The sequence below is a fragment of the Pan troglodytes genome, chromosome 4, assembly GCF_028858775.2.
Source record: "Pan troglodytes isolate AG18354 chromosome 4, NHGRI_mPanTro3-v2.0_pri, whole genome shotgun sequence".
Taxonomy (NCBI): domain Eukaryota; kingdom Metazoa; phylum Chordata; class Mammalia; order Primates; family Hominidae; genus Pan; species Pan troglodytes.
In genome coordinates this window covers 157747304-157764517 of record NC_072402.2, presented here as the reverse complement: position 1 = coordinate 157764517, position 17214 = coordinate 157747304, and the positions used below count along the sequence as shown (strand labels likewise).

Below are 17214 nucleotides of genomic sequence, written 5' to 3'. Positions count from 1 at the left end.
CAAGGGCAATCTGGAGAGAGCACAGATAACAAGCAGAGGAAACGGATGAGGGTTCGTCAAGATATTTCCCATCCTACGTGGTGTCTCAGATTTGTGCTTTGGTCTTGGGGGATTATTGGACTCTTCCTCTTAAAGATCTTTCCCAAGATTAAAGCAACCATTCACTTGCACAACTGTCTTAATCATAGCCTTTCCCTTTGACATCCCAAGTTCTGCAGAACTGGTGGTAAAAGGATTTGCAGGCCTGCTTAGTTCTTGGGATCAGACCATGCTTGCAAAGATGTATCTTCCATCAGGTTTACATCTGCCGCCTGCCGCCAGCTTCTCATCCCACTATCTATTCAGGCAGTAAAATGCCTCTAAAAAGCTCCTGCGCCGGGTCTTCCTGCACCAACTTAGATTCTAGCTTGAAAGTTGAGTGAAATGTTACTTACCAGTAGTCTCAGAGGCCAGCTCAGAGACTAAAAAGGAGCACCAGAAATAACTACTAAGCCCGGCAACATCTCTTTCTCTGAGACAGGGTCTCACTCCCAGGCTGGAATGCAGTGGTGCCATCTTGGCTCACTGCAGCCTTGACTTCCTGGGCTCTGGTGATCCTCCCACCTCAGCCTCCTAAGTAGCTGGGACTACAGGTGTGTACCACCATGCCTGGCTAATTTTTTGTATTTTTACTAAAGATAGGGTTTCGCCATGTTGCCCAGGCTGGTCTCAAACTCCTGGGCTAAAGCTATTTGCCCGCGTTGGCCTCCCAAAGTGCTGGGATTACAGGCGTGAGCCACGGCGCCTGGCCAGCAACATTTCTTAAAGCACTCCCCTACTTTCAGTTACATAAAACGTCGTAGGAACTGCAACTCTCAGCATTTATGGATTACACAAACATTCATGTCTTTGGCTATATCCAAGCAGCTCTGAAGGACAGTGTATGAGGTCTTGTCATTTTGCCGAAGCTCAGATGTATGTCCAGTGCCACCATGTCCCTAAAGTTATAGGGACATCTATAACATGTAGGCTTAGTGACTCCCCAGCCTCCACATTTAGACATGGTATAACACTGTCTCCTTAAGTACAGTTATTTGTAAAGTGAGATGATGTGTGTTTTGCAGGGAATGGGACAAGGAGCAAAAGGCTAAAAAACCACCACAGCAAACTGGCTGCAGTGCTTGTGATGGAAGGGAAGCACACATGGAAAAGCATAGTTCTTTGTTTTTTGCTTTTTTTCTTTCAGAGACAGGGTCTCTCACTGTTACCCAGGCTGGAGTGTGGTGGCTCGGTCATAGCTCACTGCAGTCTCAAACTCCTGGGCTCAAGTGATCCTCCTGCCTCAGCCTCCCAACTAGCTGGGGCTGAAAGCATGTGCCACCATGCCTTGCTTGGTTTTAAAACATTTTTTGGTAGAGATGGGGTCTTAGTATGTTGACTAGGCTAAGGTCTTGAACTCCTGGTTTCAAGTGATCCTCCTGCCTCTGCCTCCCAAAGTGTTGGGATTACAGGTGTGAGCCACTGCACCCAGCTAGTTCTTAGAAAAATGGTTGAGATTTTTAAAATAGGTGAATTTAACAGCATGGATCCATGAGTAAAATGAAAGAATGAATCCACAGTGCACTCTACACAGAAAAACCACCACATGAGTATGAATTTGTTGTAGAAATCCCAATTTCCTGGGGAAGCCTCCTGCAGAGGCCCCAACCAATGGAAAAGCTGCTTCTGTGAAAACTGGAAAAGTAGTTACGATACAGTGTGGGAATATACAGAAAACACAAGACTTGATGGAAATGTGGCCTGGAGGTGAGGAGACTGAAACGAAAGGAAAAGTTGGGGATTTTTTTAATTCTTGGAAATATCCAAGATGCAAAAAATGAAAACTTAAAAACCAGGAGACAAACGCTTACATGCCAGGTTGAATGTTCATTCTACATGGCCGTGCAAGACAGGCTAGACTGGCTTAGAGTGACCTTCTTTACAGAATGCTTTTTATTTTTATTATGTATTTATTTTTATAGAGATGGGGTTTCGCTATGTTGCCCAGGCTGGTCTCAAACTCCTGAGCTCAAGTGATCCTCCCGCCTTGGCCTCCCCAAGTGTTGGGATTACACAGGCTTGAGCCACTGTGCTCAGCCTACAGAATGTTGTTTTGAGCTTCATGGGTATGATTACTGGATTCACTGTTGAGAAACCCTAGCTGAGCCCTCCAAATTTGCCAGAACTACACACTTAACGAAATAACACTACTAACAAAGTTTACTTGAGTAACTAGGTCCAGAAACTCCAGGGTGAGGTGGCCACTTTGGGCAATACTGGGTTAAGTCACAGGTAAGTTACTGACCTTGATTCGGTGATACCAAGCTGTTGTCTCTGTCTCCCACTGCATTCTTTGGAGTGTGAAAAATAGCAAGTAAGCCTTTTTTTTTTGAGATAGGTTGGTTTCACTTTGTCGCCCAGGCTAGAGTGCAGTGGCATGATCTCAGTTCACTGCAGCCTCGACCTCCTGGGCTCAAGCAATCCTCCTGCCTCAGCCCCTCAAGTAGCTGGGACTACAGGCACACACCACCACACCCAAGTAGTTTTTTGTAGAGACGGGGTTTCACCATATTGCTCAGGCTGGTCTCGAACTCCTGAGCTAAAGCAGTCTGCCAGCCCCAGCCTCAGCCTCCCAAAGTGCTAGGATTACAGGCCCTGAGCCACTGTGCGCCGCTGAGAAAAAATAGCAAGTAAGCCTCCTCAGCTGACATTTGAATTACTTGCTGGGTCTTAAAATTTATGGAGATGACTAGTTTCTATTGATCTTGAGGTAACAGATATTGGTTAGTAGTGAAGGAGACATCTGAAAAAACAGGCATTAAATGGCACAGAATTAGAAGACTTTTGAATACTGATGGTTGTTCACACTAAAACCACGTCTTGTGGATATCCTTTAATACCAGTTTACTAAGTCTCTAATACAGTGGTAGCTGCTGGTGCTATTAACAACATAAATGTGGCCCTTTCCATGAGCTCATGGTCTACTCAGGAGGCAGATGAGAAAGAGTAGATAATATTTTAAAGAATGTTTCTCAGAGTCTCCAGGGCAATTCTAAAAGATCAAAAATTATTATTTTTTTGAGACAGGGTCTCACTGTGTCACCCAAGCTGGAGTGCAGTGGCACGATCTCAGCTTACTGCAACCTCCGCCTGTTGGGTTCAAACGATTCTCCTGCCTCAGCCTCCTGGGTAGCTGGGATTACAGGCGCCCGCCACCACGCCCGGCTAATTTTGTATTTTTAGTAGAGACGAGGTTTCACCACATTGGCCAGGCTGGTCTCAAATTCCTGACTTCAGGTGATCTGCCTGCCTCAGCCTCCTAGAGTGCTGGGATTACTTGAGCCACCGCACCCAGCCTCCAAAAATTATTTTGACCCATTGCAATACTGTCGGAATAAGAATATGTACAACGTCACAGTATGATTACCTTAAAAGTAAATTCTGGTATGCTTTTTTGGTGGTGGGAGGGGGGAGCATCACAGAACTTATTTTTTGAGATGGAGGCTCGCTCTGTCACCTAGGCTGGACTGCAGTGGCGTGATCTTGGCTCACTGCAATCTCTGCCTTCTGGGTTCAAGCGATTCTCCTGCCTTAGCCTCCCAAGTAGCTGGGATTACAGGCATGCGCCATTGTGCCTGGCTAATCTGTGTATTTTTAGTAGAGATGGGGTTTCACCATGTTGGTCAGGTTGGTCTTGAACTCCTGACTTCAGGTGATCCGCCCACCTCGGCCTCCCGAAGTTCTGAGATTACAGGTGTGATCCACGGTGCCTGGCCAGAGCTTTAAAATCATACATTCTAGCAGCAATAGGCAAATACAGGCCACCTTCCTTCCTTAACACTTACTTTCTACTTTTGAAATCTGAAGATTTTCTATGGTCAAACATTTTCAAAAGGTTTGAATATATCTTTTCTTACAAATGTTGGAAGCAGCAAAGTAACAGTGCCAGATAAAAACTCCTTGGCTTAAGCAAGCTCACACCTACTGGGATCCTTTCCTTTCCAGACAATGCACTGCTTGGCCCACCCACTGGGAGCATGTAATATTGGCCTTGTGTAGCATCCTATAAGATTTCAGTGTGATTGAGAGGAAGAGGAGGAGGAAGCCTAAGAAACAAAACCTCTACACTCCTGGCAATGGTGGTCTCGGGCATCTTCTCTTAACCAAAGCTGTTTCTAGACGAACAAGTCTATTTCCTATTCCTTGGAGGCACAGATAGTCCTTCTGGAATCTCAGCCCTGATTTTGCTAAGTCTCAGCCATTGAGCTCAAGGCACGATGTGACAGTAGTTCTCAAAATGTAGTCCAAGGATCCATAGGCGTTCTGGAGACCATTTCAAGGTGTCTATCTGTATTTTGTATTATGAAAGCTATTTTCATAAGACAAAATTTTGTATTATGAAAACTGTTTTCATAATACAAAATTAAAGGGTCTATTTTTTTCACTGTTATCTTGTCAGTGACTGCACTGTGATCTCAGGACAAACTGAATATAGGAGATGTGAGACTCTTGCTGTTCTCTATCAAGCCATGCATTAAAGAGATGTGCAAAAATGTCATTCTTCTCACTAAAATGTGTCTTTGAGTTGGAAGATTTTTCCATAAAAATTGTAAAAATTTCAGTAAAACTTTTTTTTTAGAGACAAGGTCTCGCTGTTACCCAGGATGAAGAGCAGCAGTGGGATCATAGCTCACTGCAGCCTTGAACCCCTGGGCTCAAGCAATCAATCCTCCTGCCTCAGCCTCCCAAGTAGCATGAAGCCGCTACGCCTAGCTAATTTTTTTTTTAAACTTTTTTTTGTAGAGATGGAACCTTGCTATGTTGCTCAGGCTGGTCTGGATCTCTGGCCTCAAGCAATACTCCTGCGTTGGCCTCCCAAAGTACTGTGATTACAGGTATAAACCATCCATTGTTCCTGGCCTGACATAAAAGTATTTATAGTAACAGGAAACATGTTACTTTTCAAAGGGATTACTTTAACACTTTCTATCTTAATTTTTAATATACTAAATATTGATAGAATGCACATAAATGGAAATGCTCTTAAAATTTTTTTTTCCAGACTATGAAGGGCTGCTGAAATAAAAGTTTGGGCACGGTGGCTCACGCCTGTAATCCAAAGCCAAGGTGGGTGGATCATCTTGAGGCCGGGAGTTCAAGACCAGCCTGGCTAACATGGTGAAACTCTGTCTCTACTAAAAATAAAAAAAATTAGCCAGGTGTGGTGGTGCATGCCTGTAATCCCAGCTACTCTGGAGGCTGAGGCAGGAGAATTGCTTGAGCCTGGGAGGCAGAGGTTGTAGTGAGCCAAGATTGCGCCACTGCACTCCAGCCTGGGTGACAGAGCGAGACCCCCCTCAAAAAAAAAAAAAAAAGAAAAAAAAATTGAGAACCACTTTCTAGCATAATGCTGGCTGCACAGGAAGCACCGAACACTGACTACCAGACCATCCAGCATTCCACACGGTTTCCATACAACTTGTGTGATTTTTCACACACACATTTTCAGGAAAATTGGATGCCAGATTTAACAGTTTCTTCTGAGGTTCACTTTGACCAAAAGAAGAAAAAAGATAAAAAGCTTTTAGGAACAGATGAGAAGAACCACATAGTCCTTAACACTGGGAGTATGACTGACTACTGCATGTCACTTACAGAATTATATGTGTAATTTACATCCAAGATGAAACTTGCATGTCAATGCTTTTGAGACTCAAACCAGAGCAACTGCAAGCTTCTCACTAGCATCAACTGATGAGCACAAAAAAATTCTATCTTTGACACCTCTGGGTTCATGTAGTTTAAAAGAATATGGTTTTGTTCTGGGGTTCATATACTACCATTCCTCAATGACGCTATTTTAAGTTAAAAATATTAACATTTGGTCAAACACAGATTTATAATTATCTATACAAACCTGGAGGGGCCCAAGATAGCTTGTAAGGTGGACTTTCTGAATTCTAGTACATGGTAGAATGGTCAACTCTTCAAGATAAATCTTCAAGGCAACAAAAACTTTGGGCAGATCTGTGGAATCTGGAATCAGTAACCCTGCTTGAAACCAACACTGCTCCCAAAGCCAGAGAAGGCTTCTGCCTTAGTTGTCGTTACGTGACAAAATTCACAACCTAACCCAGACCTAAGCACAGAAAGCTTTTATTACCACAGAGGAAATCAGGAAATGCTGGAGGCAGCCTCGTTAGCTGTGTGATCAGGGAGGGGACAGGCAGGCGGGAACCCGTCATCAATCATGTCTGGGCAGTCTCCCAACCAACAGGTTTGTTTGGTTCAGGAGAGGCTTTTGCTGGGCTGTGTGTGTGTATGATCAGGAAGGTCAGCCTCGACAAATGGGCTTCTTCCTGGACATAGGACAGCCAGAACCGGGGACACCAGCTACACAGACACCACCTTAAAATGGAAATCAAATTAGGTTCATTACATCAGGAAGTACATTTCACCCTGATCATAAAAGAGGGACAAGGGAGCACTGGGCTCTACTGGATAGCCTTTCTTTTAGATAAGATGCTTTTAAAAGTTAAACATTGGCAGGGCCTTTCCCCTAGCTAACAGCAAGCAGCACACAATTCCAAGTCAGCTTGTAAAGCTTTTGTTATCTTTGTTATCTGTTATTATTTGGATTTTGAACGAAATTGATGGAGTACGAGCCGGTAGAGGAATCCTGTTTGATCTGGAAATTTTCCGTGGAGAGCCCAAAAGGTCGGAGAACCAAGTTCCCAAGATCTTTTAATTTACCTGTAATGTAAAAGCAAAAACTCAAATGAATACAGGAATGAACAGAAGCAGGAAGGTACCAATTAATCTTGCCTTACCACTGAGTACAAAATATAAAAGTATCTCTTTGCAGTTAAAGAAATGCCTACTTTTAATATGATGAAAGCTTCCAGGAGAGTTCCCAGCCCCTATTCCCCACTCAGCAGTGCAGTCACTTTAATGCCATCCACCGTAAGCCTGTGCTTGCATAGATGAGAGTGGAGTCCTGCTGGCTCTCTCTGGGAATCAAAGCCTCCTGTCCTAACTGGCCAGTACTATCAGAGGACACAGGCTTCTGGGGTGAGTTCTGGGAAAACCAACTGCTGTTCCAGTGAGGCTCAAGGCACCCTGCCAAGCCAGGTCTGCCTGGTAGTGAGGGCAGAGGTCCCTCCAAGTCTCTTCTCTCTAGAACTGCAGCAGCCACCTGCTAAATTTAATTCAACTCAGCCCATTTCCACTGAGCTTGGATTCATATTCAAGAGCTTCCTGCTTTCCTAAGCAAATCCTTAGCTTCTATACCAGACTAGCCATTTCTTAGAAATGGGATCTTGTTCATTTGCACAGCAACCTCAATAAGACCTCAATAGTCCAGCCTCCTCTTCCCAAGTTTCAGGCTTTATTTACACGACTTGGGTGAGGTATATAGGATGGGCGTGGTGGCTCACGCCTGTAATCCCAGCACTTTGGGAGGCCGAGATGGGTGGATCACCTGAGGTCAGGAGTTCGAGACCAGCCTGGCCAACATGATGAAACCCTATCTCTACAAAAAATACAAAAATCAGCTGAGGGTGGTGGCATATGCCTATAGTCCCAGCTACTAGGGAGGCTGAGGCAGGACAGTCGTTTGCACCTGGGAGGCAGAGGTTGCAGTGAGCTGAGATTGCGCCACTGCACTCCAGCCTGGGTGACAGAGTGAGACTTCGTCTCAAAAAAAAAAAAAAAAAAAAAAAAGTCATGGTATATAGCCAGCGGTTCTTGCCAAGCATGGTGACTCATGCCTGTATTCCCAGCACTTTGGGAAGCTGAGGCAAGAGGAGGGTTTGAGCCCAGGAGTTCAAGACCAGCCCGAGCAACGTAGTGAGACTCTATCTCTACAAATTTTTTTTTAAAAAACAAAAAACAGTTCTTATGCTGTTTTAAGATATAAGGAACATTTGAAACTAGGAATGTTCCAGAAAATTTTGGCAGGGATGGGTGAATAAACAGTTTCAACCCTTTCTAAACTGCTTTAATTTTTCTTACAGGTCTACTTCCAGTGGAGGTGAGAATGGGGGTGGACGAAAAGAGAAATCCCTAATCACCAGAGGTACAGGCTCCTTCCCACTTCTTAGCAGCTTTTCTCACTCTGAGGCCTCCCATCTTAGAGTAAAGCCCAGGTAAAGAACTTAAAAGGTGCATGGCCTTGGCTGGGTGCAGTGGCTCACACCTGTAATCCCAGCACTTTGGGAGGCTGAGGCAGGAGGATCACGTGAGCCTAGGAGTTTGAGACCAGCCTGGGCAACATAGGGAGACCCTGTATCTACAAAAATTTAAAAATTAGCTAGGTGTGGTGGCACACACCTGTTGTCACAGCTATGCAGAGGCTGAGTTAGGAGGATTGCTTGAGCCCAAGGAGTTCAGGGCTGCAGTGAGCCATGATCATACCATTGCACTCCAGCCTGGGTAACAGAGCAAAAAAGACGCATGGCCTTTACATTTTACAGGCCTCCCTAATAACTCATGGTGAGAACTTTTAGTCTCAGGCTTAAGAACTAGCCCAAGGAAGCTCACTATGTCCAGAGAAAGGCCAACCCATCTTTGGATAAAACAGTAAATTGAGAAAGCTCCCAGAACCTGGGATGGCCGTTCTCCAGGCAGGCCTCCCAAACCTAAACCTGGGACACACACGTTCTGTGCTGCTGCTTGTGTCAGGAAATCACTGGCATAAACCCTGGGTGCCTGCACACAGCAGTGGCACAGCCTCGGGCACATGGGCGTAGAGGGAGGGGCTCACAACAAGCAAGAGAAAGACAGGGCAGCCTCAGGGTGACCTGAGTTAGCAACACCAACCAGGAACGCTGGCAGTTTGTTCTGGGGTTGGAAAAAGAGGACAGGAAGGGGGAAAAAAAAACCATCAAAAGCAGCCCAAGAAAATGTTGGTACTGGGAAATCCTTGGCTCTTGTGATATGGAGTGAGTGAAGTGAAATGAGTATCAAGAGCCACTCACATCAGACTCCCGAGGAGGGGCAGCTCCATGGTGGAGAAGCCTACTCTGGATGGTCCACTGAGCCCAGGGCCATTACATGGATGGAGGGATCACTGCAAGCCCATCTCCAGTGCCAGAAAAACAATTTAAAGTACAAACTGGAACTTTTACTTGGCATCTATCATGTGAGCCACTGGGATGTAAAGAATAAAAGTAGCTTCTATGCACAATGCTCAGTCTAGTGGGGAGGCAGACCCAAAAGACGGAGGTGTGCCCAGAGGTGCTTTCTGACCTTGCAGTGGCACGAAGAGGCCACATGCCACAGTGCTCCGGGGGATGGGAATAGGTCCAGGGTGGTGGCATGTCACCGTGCTCCAGAGATGGCAGCTTCCTCAGGCAGCAATGGTTTGGCTTTAGGCTGGTCTGCACTAAAGGAGGTTTCCCTCTAGTGCAGAAAGACCATTCCAAGCTAAGACTGCAAATATTCAAACTGCCGACGAGAGGAAGAATTCTCTTTCCCAGGCCCTCGTTTTGCCTAACTGGCTAAAGGGCCTGTGTGCCACAAGCCACCTTTGAACTTTTAGCTTGGTTGATTCTATGGTGTGGCAGTCATGAAGATGTATTTCTCCAAATGCAGGGGACAGAGTGGCTGCACTCTAACATCCATCAGCACATTCATGCAGAGGCCACCCTTCCCACCTGCTGCTTCCAGCCAATGCCTGAGCATGGGAGGGACTCGTCTGAGGGGCAGCACTGGCTCCCCAATGGCTTTGCTGAAACTTTCTCAGCACCACACTCCAGTGGAAAACTTCCCCCCTCCCCCGGCCCTTCCTCCTCCACAGGGGTCTGCCAACTCTGCCAACAGCCTCCAGCTCCCAGCCCCATTTTCCCTTGCAGGTGTTTCCCCCAATAAATCTCTTGTACTTTTAATCCTATCTTGGCATCTGTTTTTTGGATGACCCAAACTAACACATAGATAATTATTCTTTTTCCTTCAATTCCAGTATCTCTGCCTTTATAACATTTCACATTAGTTTCACCGACCATCACTTAAGGGGGGAAAAAAAAGAAAATGCGAAATTCTGCTTTCTAAATGAGATTACATATATATAATACCTGGCAGGTAGTAGACACATAATAAAAGGCACACAAATAAATAGTCTCTGCGTTAGAGAAGACCTAAGGTCACCTGACATAGATTAATTCAACCAACATGTACTAATTACATGTGTGTGGCACCTTGCTGTGTGTGGTAGAGATGCAAAGATACATGACATGGTCTATACACCAAAACAAGCTTAGAATTTGACAAGGAAGAAAAGACATACACACAAAACCAAATTCATATGTAGCTGAGTTATAAAATGCTATGAGAGTCAGGAAGGGGAAGATTCCTTTGGCTGGGGCAGGAAGACAGGAAAGGGGTGGAGGAAAGAAGAGATTTGGTCTATCTTTGTCTAAGAGTTTACACTTGAACCAGGCACCAAAGGCCATAGGACTGCAACCATATGAGACAGAGGTGCTGTCCATGCAAGCCCAAACAGCGTGAGCCAATGCACAGAGATAGGCAGGCGAGCTGTGTGTCCAATGGGGCTGAAGCGGGGCAGGCAGGTGCCTCCTGCCAGGCTGTCCTGAGCCAGGCCCGTCAGTCTACGGTTCCCGTGCCACAGGAGGCCACTGACAGCTTGAGAACTGAGTTTTCAGGGTTAGTAATCCTGTGGCAAAATGAAGAATGAACCAGAAGGGGAGACCCTGGGGGTGGTTCTGACAGAAAGTTAGTCCCACATTGTGGGAAAGAGCCCATTTATTCACTGAACAAACATTAAAATTTCTACAATGCTTGGGTAGATGGGCTCTGAAGCCGGAGTGTGGTCAGTGGAACACAAAGAACAGGGCAAAACAGTATGGTAGAATCAACAAGTTTTTAGTGACTGAAAAATTTACCTTTTGCTGTTTGTGCCGATGACAGAGAAGCAACAGCCTTCAGTAGAGCTCAGTCTCCTAAATATATGCACATGCATACGTTTTTCTGCCTGCTGTTTAGAGTCAGGTTGGGTGCTCAGAGGCTAAAGCAGCTTCCTTGTATCCAAATAGGATCATGTGCCAAACTAGCCTATCTGCCACACTTTCCACTGGCTGTCAAATTCTGTCTTCCCTATCTGGACAGTAATCAATGAGGTTTCCTTGTTTCCATCTACAGCACAGGTGGCACCATCACTCAGCCTGAATATGTCCACATGTCCTGAACTATTAGGATCTCATCTATCAGACTAGATCCCATGGCAAAGAGAAGAGTACAGAACTACTCGTGCTTAGACCAGAATGTTTAGAGACAGGTATCCGAGTGCTTGCCACTGGGTTCAGTTGATAAATATTAATTTCTCTGCCAAGTAGCATATCACCATAACCCAATTGATTTGTTATACATAATTTCTCTTTGGAGATACTGACTGTGCATCAGGCAGTTTACCCTGAGCATAACCAAGAATGCTGTGTTTTCATCTCCTTAAGATCACTCGGGCATGGATTCGATGGAATGGCTCCTTTGGGACTTTCTCCTCTGTTCAGATGAAACAAATTGCATACAACTAAATCCTAATACCACATTTCCTCCTGTGAGGCAGGAAACTAAGGCATGCAGCTAACTCTAGCTTTTCTCTGAGCAAAAGGCAAATCAAGAGAGCCCAGCATAGAAAGGATAAAATTCATGCCCAGTTGAAATTCTTATACAGGCAGACTTTATTTTGTTGTGCTGTGCTTTTTGTGCTTTACAGATATTGTGTTTTTTACAAATTGAAGATGTGTGGTAATCCTGCATTGAGCAAGTTTGTCAGCACAATTTTTCCAATAGCATGTGCTCATTTCATGTCTCTTTCGTATTTTGGTAATTCTCATAATATTTCAAACCTTTTCACTATTCTTATACCTGTTATGGTGATCTGTAATCAATGATCTGTGAGGTTACTATTTAATTATTTTGGGGTGCCATGAACTGCACCCGCATAAGACAGCTAACTGAAATGGTAAGTGCGGTGCATGTTCTGACTGCTCCTCTGACCAGCCATTCCCTTGTATCTCTCCCTCTCCTCAGGCTTCCCTCTGCCCTAAGCCACAACAATATTGAAATTAGGTCAATTAATAATCCTGTAATGACTTTTAAGTGTTCAAGTAAAGGGAAGAGCCAGACTTTAACAAAATTAAAAGTGCTACTTCAATGAACACATGAATAAGAAAGCAAAACAGCCTTATTGCTTATATGGAGAAAGTTCTAGGTGTCTGGATAGAAGATCAAACCGGCCACAACATTCCCTTAAGCCAAAGCCTTGGATTACCACAGCAAGGCCCTAACTTTCTTCAATCCTACCAAGGTTGAGTGAGGAAGCTGCTTTAAGGAAAGAAGCCATCTCCATAACATAAACGTGCAAGGTGAAGCAGCAAAGGCTGACATAGAAGCTGCAAAAAGTTATTCGGAAGATCTAGCTAAGATCACTGATGAAGGTGGCTACACTAAGCATGTTTTTAGTGTAGATGAAACAGCACTATATTGAAAGAAGATGCCGTATAGGACTTTCAAAGCAACAGGAAAGAATAATTCAATGCCTGGCTTCAAAGGATAGGCTGACTCTCTTGTTAGGGGATAATACAGCTGGTGACTTTAAGTTGAGGCCAGTGCTCATTTACCATTCCAAAAATCTTAGGGCCCTTAAGAATGATGCTAAATCTACTCTGCCTGTGCTCTAGAAATGGAACAACATAGCCTGGATGACAGCACATCTATTTATAGAATAATTTACTGAGCATTTTAAGCCTATTGTTGAGACCTACTGTTCAGAAAAGAAGATTCCTTTCAAAAAATTGCTGCTCACTGACAATGTGCCTGGTCACTGAGGAGCTCTGAGATGAACAAGGAGATTAAAGTTGTTTTCAAACCTCCTAACACAACATCCATTTTGCAGCCCATAGATCAAGGAGTAATTTTGACTTTATAGTCTCATTATTTAAGAAATACACTTCATTGGCCAGGCGCGGTGGCTCACGCCTGTAATCCCAGCACTTTGGGAGGCTGAGGTGGGTGGATCACGAGGTCAGGAGATCAAGACCATCCTGGCTACCACGGTGAAACCCCGTCTCTACTAAAAAATACAAAAAATTAGCTGGGCTTGGTGGTGGGCACCTGTAGTCCCAGCTACTCAGGAGGCTGAGGCAGGAGAATGGCATGAACCCAGGAGGCGGAGCTTGCACTGAGCCGAGATCGCACCACTGCACTCCAGCCTGGGCGACACAGCGAGACTCCGTCTCAAAAAAAAAAAAAAAAAAAAAAAGAAATACACTTCACATGGCTATGGCTGCTGAGATGGTCAAAATACCAACATTAAAGGAGTTTAAAAGAAGTTGATTTCAACCCTCATGGATGACTTTGAGGGGGTGAAGACTTCAGTGGAGGAAGTTGCTGCAGATGTGGTGACAATAACAAGGTAACTAGAATTCGAGTGGAGCTTGAAGATGTGACTGAATTGCTACAATTTCATGATAGAACTCGAATGAGGAGTTGCTTGCTGTGGATGAGCAAAAAAAGTGGTTTCTTGAGATGGAATCTACTCCTGGTGAAGATGTTGTGAACACTGTTGAAGTGACAACAAAGGATTTAGAATATTACATAAACTGGCCGGGCACAGTGGCTCACGCCTATAATCCCAGCACTTTGGGAGGCTGAGGCAGGCCAATCACTTGAGTTCAGGAGTTCGAGACCAGCCTGGCCAACATGGTGAAAACCCATCTCTACAAAAATAGAAAAATTAGCTGGGTGTGGTGGCATACACCTGTAATCCCAGCTACTTGGGAGGCTGAGGCAGAAGAATTGTTTGAACCCAGGAGGCGGGGTTGCAGTGAGCCAAGATTGTGCCACTGCACTCCAGCCTGGCAACAGAATGAGGCTCTGTGTCACACACACACACACACGCACAAACCCCCAAATATTACATAACCTTAGCTGATAAAGCAGCAGCAGGGTTTGAGAGGACTGAGTCCAATACTGGAAGAACTATTGTGGGTAAAATGCTATCAAACAGCACTGCATGCTACTGAGAAATCTTTCATGAAAGGAAAAATCAACTGATGTGGCAAACTTCCTTGCTATCTTATTTAAAGATACTGCCACAGACACCCCAATGTTTAGCAACTACCAACCTGATCAGTCAGCAACCATCCATGTGGAGGCAAGGCCCTCCAGCAGCAAAACGATTACAACTCCCTAAAGGCTGGGCTCATCGTCAGCATTTTTTAATAATGTATTTTAAAATTAAGGTATGTACATTTTTTTTTTTTTTAGACACAGTGCTGTTGCATACTTAGTAGACTACAGTATTATATAAACATAACTTCTGTATGCACTGGGAAACCAAAAAATTCTTGTGACTCGCTTTATTGTGCTGGTCTGGAACTGAACCTGCAACATCTCTGAGGTGCGCCTGTATTTGACCTTGGGTAAATTCGAGGGCTGAAAGAAGCCTTACCAAGAACTTTCAAAGGAGTGGGAGCTATTCTCCTAAGAGAAGCCTCAGGATAGCAATTAGGAAATGAAGACAAAAGCAAAGCACTGAAAAGCTACTGATATTCTCTACTGAGGGAACAACCAACCACAACAAGGAATTGGTTTCTTGTGCCATGTGGCCAGAGTGCAAAATCCTGCAAGTGTACAGTCTGTAATGACAGATATCAGGCAGAATAGTATGAAGAGAAATGTGGGGGAAAAAAAAGACTGGGTTTCTGTACCTACATGTATGGCTTCAGCAGCTTTAAGAGGGGTGGTAACAAGTCAATCTTTCTTGTAAGCCTCAGTGAGGAAGCTGATTCTAGGACGTTCTACTACTTGCAAAGCAGAAAAGCACACAATGTCCAGGTATAGCCAGAAGAATATGCTGAACTTGGCAATGACATGTTAATTCTATCTCCATATATAGCTCTTGAATATGGCACTCATACAAGATGATATATATATATATTTTGCTTTTGAGACAGGGTTTCACTCTGTTGCCCAGACTGGCATGAAGTGGTGCCATCACAGCTCACTGCAGCTTTGATCTCCTGGGCTCAAGCAATCCTCCCACCTTAGCCTCCCAAGTGGCTGAGACTACAGGCACATGCCACATGCCGGGCTAATTTTCTATTTTTTTGTAGAGACAGGGTCTTGCTATGCTGCCTAGGCTGGTCTTGAACTCTTCAACTGCAGTCTTGACCTCCCAGGCTCAAGTGATCTTCTTACATAGGCCTCCCAATGTGCCAGGATTATAGGCATGACCACCATGCCAAGCTCCAGATGGTATTCTTAATTCAGCTCACAATGTGCCCTCATCAGATTGCTAGTGGCCAGGAGTGAACAACTGAGTGACTTTAAGAATCAGGACACCAGGAATATGTTCCTAGAAAGTGAAGGTATGAGTGGAAAACCTGGGTTGGATTATGAACAAGGCCCATATGTGTGCCAGAGTGGCCAGGGCAGGGAGCAGCAGCAGGTGCTGGTGAAAGGAAGGTGGATTACTGGGGCAATGCCCTGTCTTTGTGTTATGGTTTCTTTGAGGGAAGTAGATAAGTTTCAAGTAGCTGCTCTAGGTCAAGGTAGGGATAGACACCTGGCAGCTCTTGGTTAAGTTAGGAAGAGCATGGAATGGTCAGAATACAAGCCATACTTGTGTTCTGGGACCTAGTCCCTACCCAGCACCTGGGGCAAGGGAAGCTTGTTATCCCCTGCACACCCAGTAAGTAGGAATGTAACTGACTCTATTCCTCCAGTGGCAACTTGTCCAAATAGAGAGCTGAGATCTGAACTCTAGTGAATTGGAAGACCACACATTCTGAAATGTTTGCTTTCTAGTTTTTCTCTGCTGCAGCTACAACACAAAGAAGAAAAGATAAAACTCAGTGCCATGGCTGCTTTTGCTCAGGAGGTGTCTCTCAGAGCAGAGCTGAACGCCCCTCTTAGCCATGCCCTCCTCTGGCCTCTAACCCCTCACCTGAGCTGCCTCTACACTCCGTCTCTCAACTCATCAGGGTCATTAAAGTTGAGTGTGCATCAGAAACACTTGAGAGGTTAAAACTTAGATTGCTGAGCTCCATCTTAAATCTCTGATTCAGTAGATCTGGGGTAGGGCCTGATATCATGCATTTTGGCATGGTTTTGGCAGGTTCTCAGGTGCTGATGTTCTGGGCACCATATCTGAGATGCAGCTCCAAAAGGTTAACTTGCTTTGCAACTGGTGATTAGAATCTTGATGAGAGAGCTTATATTAAAAAATGAATTGTAAACACCCATCTCTAGTGATTAGAGGGCTAAAGCTGCCTGGGTAGGGCTTCCCCGTTAGACAATGTGAAAAGTAGCCCATGCAGCCTAGGTTACTTTTTGGAGAAAGTAGATGACTCTATCTGCTACCTTATAGTTCAATAAACTGAGATGACAGATCAAGGAAGAACCAAAAATATATACATACAGATTTTATTGACAATTTCACTTGCTTGAAAGACTTCTTGGCTGGGCCAGCATATGGGATAAAATAACTTGCAAATGATGACAGATGTCTTTACCCTATATTCTTTTCTATCTGGAATCAAAGCTTGTTTGGAGACCTGTATCATCATCCCAGTACAAACCTCTTGCCCTCCCAGCATGGCTGCCATAAATAATGACTCATGTGCAAAGAACCAACCCCCAGGAAGGCACTCCTCCCATAAGGTGACACAGCCACACTTCTCAAGGGACTCCTGAGGGCAGAGCAGTAACCCTGGGAGTTTGTCCTAAGTATCTTACAGTTGAGCAGAGGAGCTTCAGGGTAGCTGAAAGTGTCTCGTCAGTTTTACTTTTAAATGTTTTTTTTCCTATTTACCTATGTGAGCAAAAATTTACTACTGTAAAATTGAAACAATGAAATATACCCATAAAGACTTAGATATACTCATAAAGGCTGTGTCTGCCATATGAAACCTGACTTCAAATCTTTATGTTCCTCAAACTAACCTGATTATTCTGATTATAAATGCTATACCGTACATTTGAATTTCTATAAAACGCTACTTTTTTTTTTTCTATATTGTGGTTTCACATGAGATTTTTCTTTTCTTTTTTCTTTCTTTTTTTGTTTTTGAGACAGGGTCTTGGCTCTGTTGCCCAGGCTGGTACCATCGTAACACTGCAAACTTGACCTCCTGGACTAAGGCAATCCACCTCAGCCTCCCGAGTAGCTGGGAC

General features: G+C 44.5%; 2 protein-coding genes across 3 annotated transcripts in view; one reads left to right on the top strand and one right to left on the bottom strand.

Annotated features, from left to right (window-relative positions):
- PWWP2A (PWWP domain containing 2A) overlaps positions 1 to 8880 on the top strand; it is a 56366-nt gene extending 47486 nt beyond the window's left edge. The window contains exon 3 of the mRNA XM_009450067.5: positions 8034 to 8880. Within this exon, the coding sequence (XP_009448342.1) occupies positions 8034 to 8086 (53 nt within the window). The 3' untranslated portion in view covers positions 8087 to 8880. The remainder of the gene's footprint in view (positions 1 to 8033) is intronic.
- TTC1 (tetratricopeptide repeat domain 1) overlaps positions 6159 to 17214 on the bottom strand; it is a 77737-nt gene continuing 66681 nt past the window's right edge. For both annotated transcript variants that reach the window (XM_001140840.6, XM_009450071.4), the window contains one exon: positions 6159 to 6771. In XM_001140840.6, the coding sequence (XP_001140840.2) occupies positions 6638 to 6771 (134 nt within the window). In that variant the 3' untranslated portion in view covers positions 6159 to 6637. The remainder of the gene's footprint in view (positions 6772 to 17214) is intronic.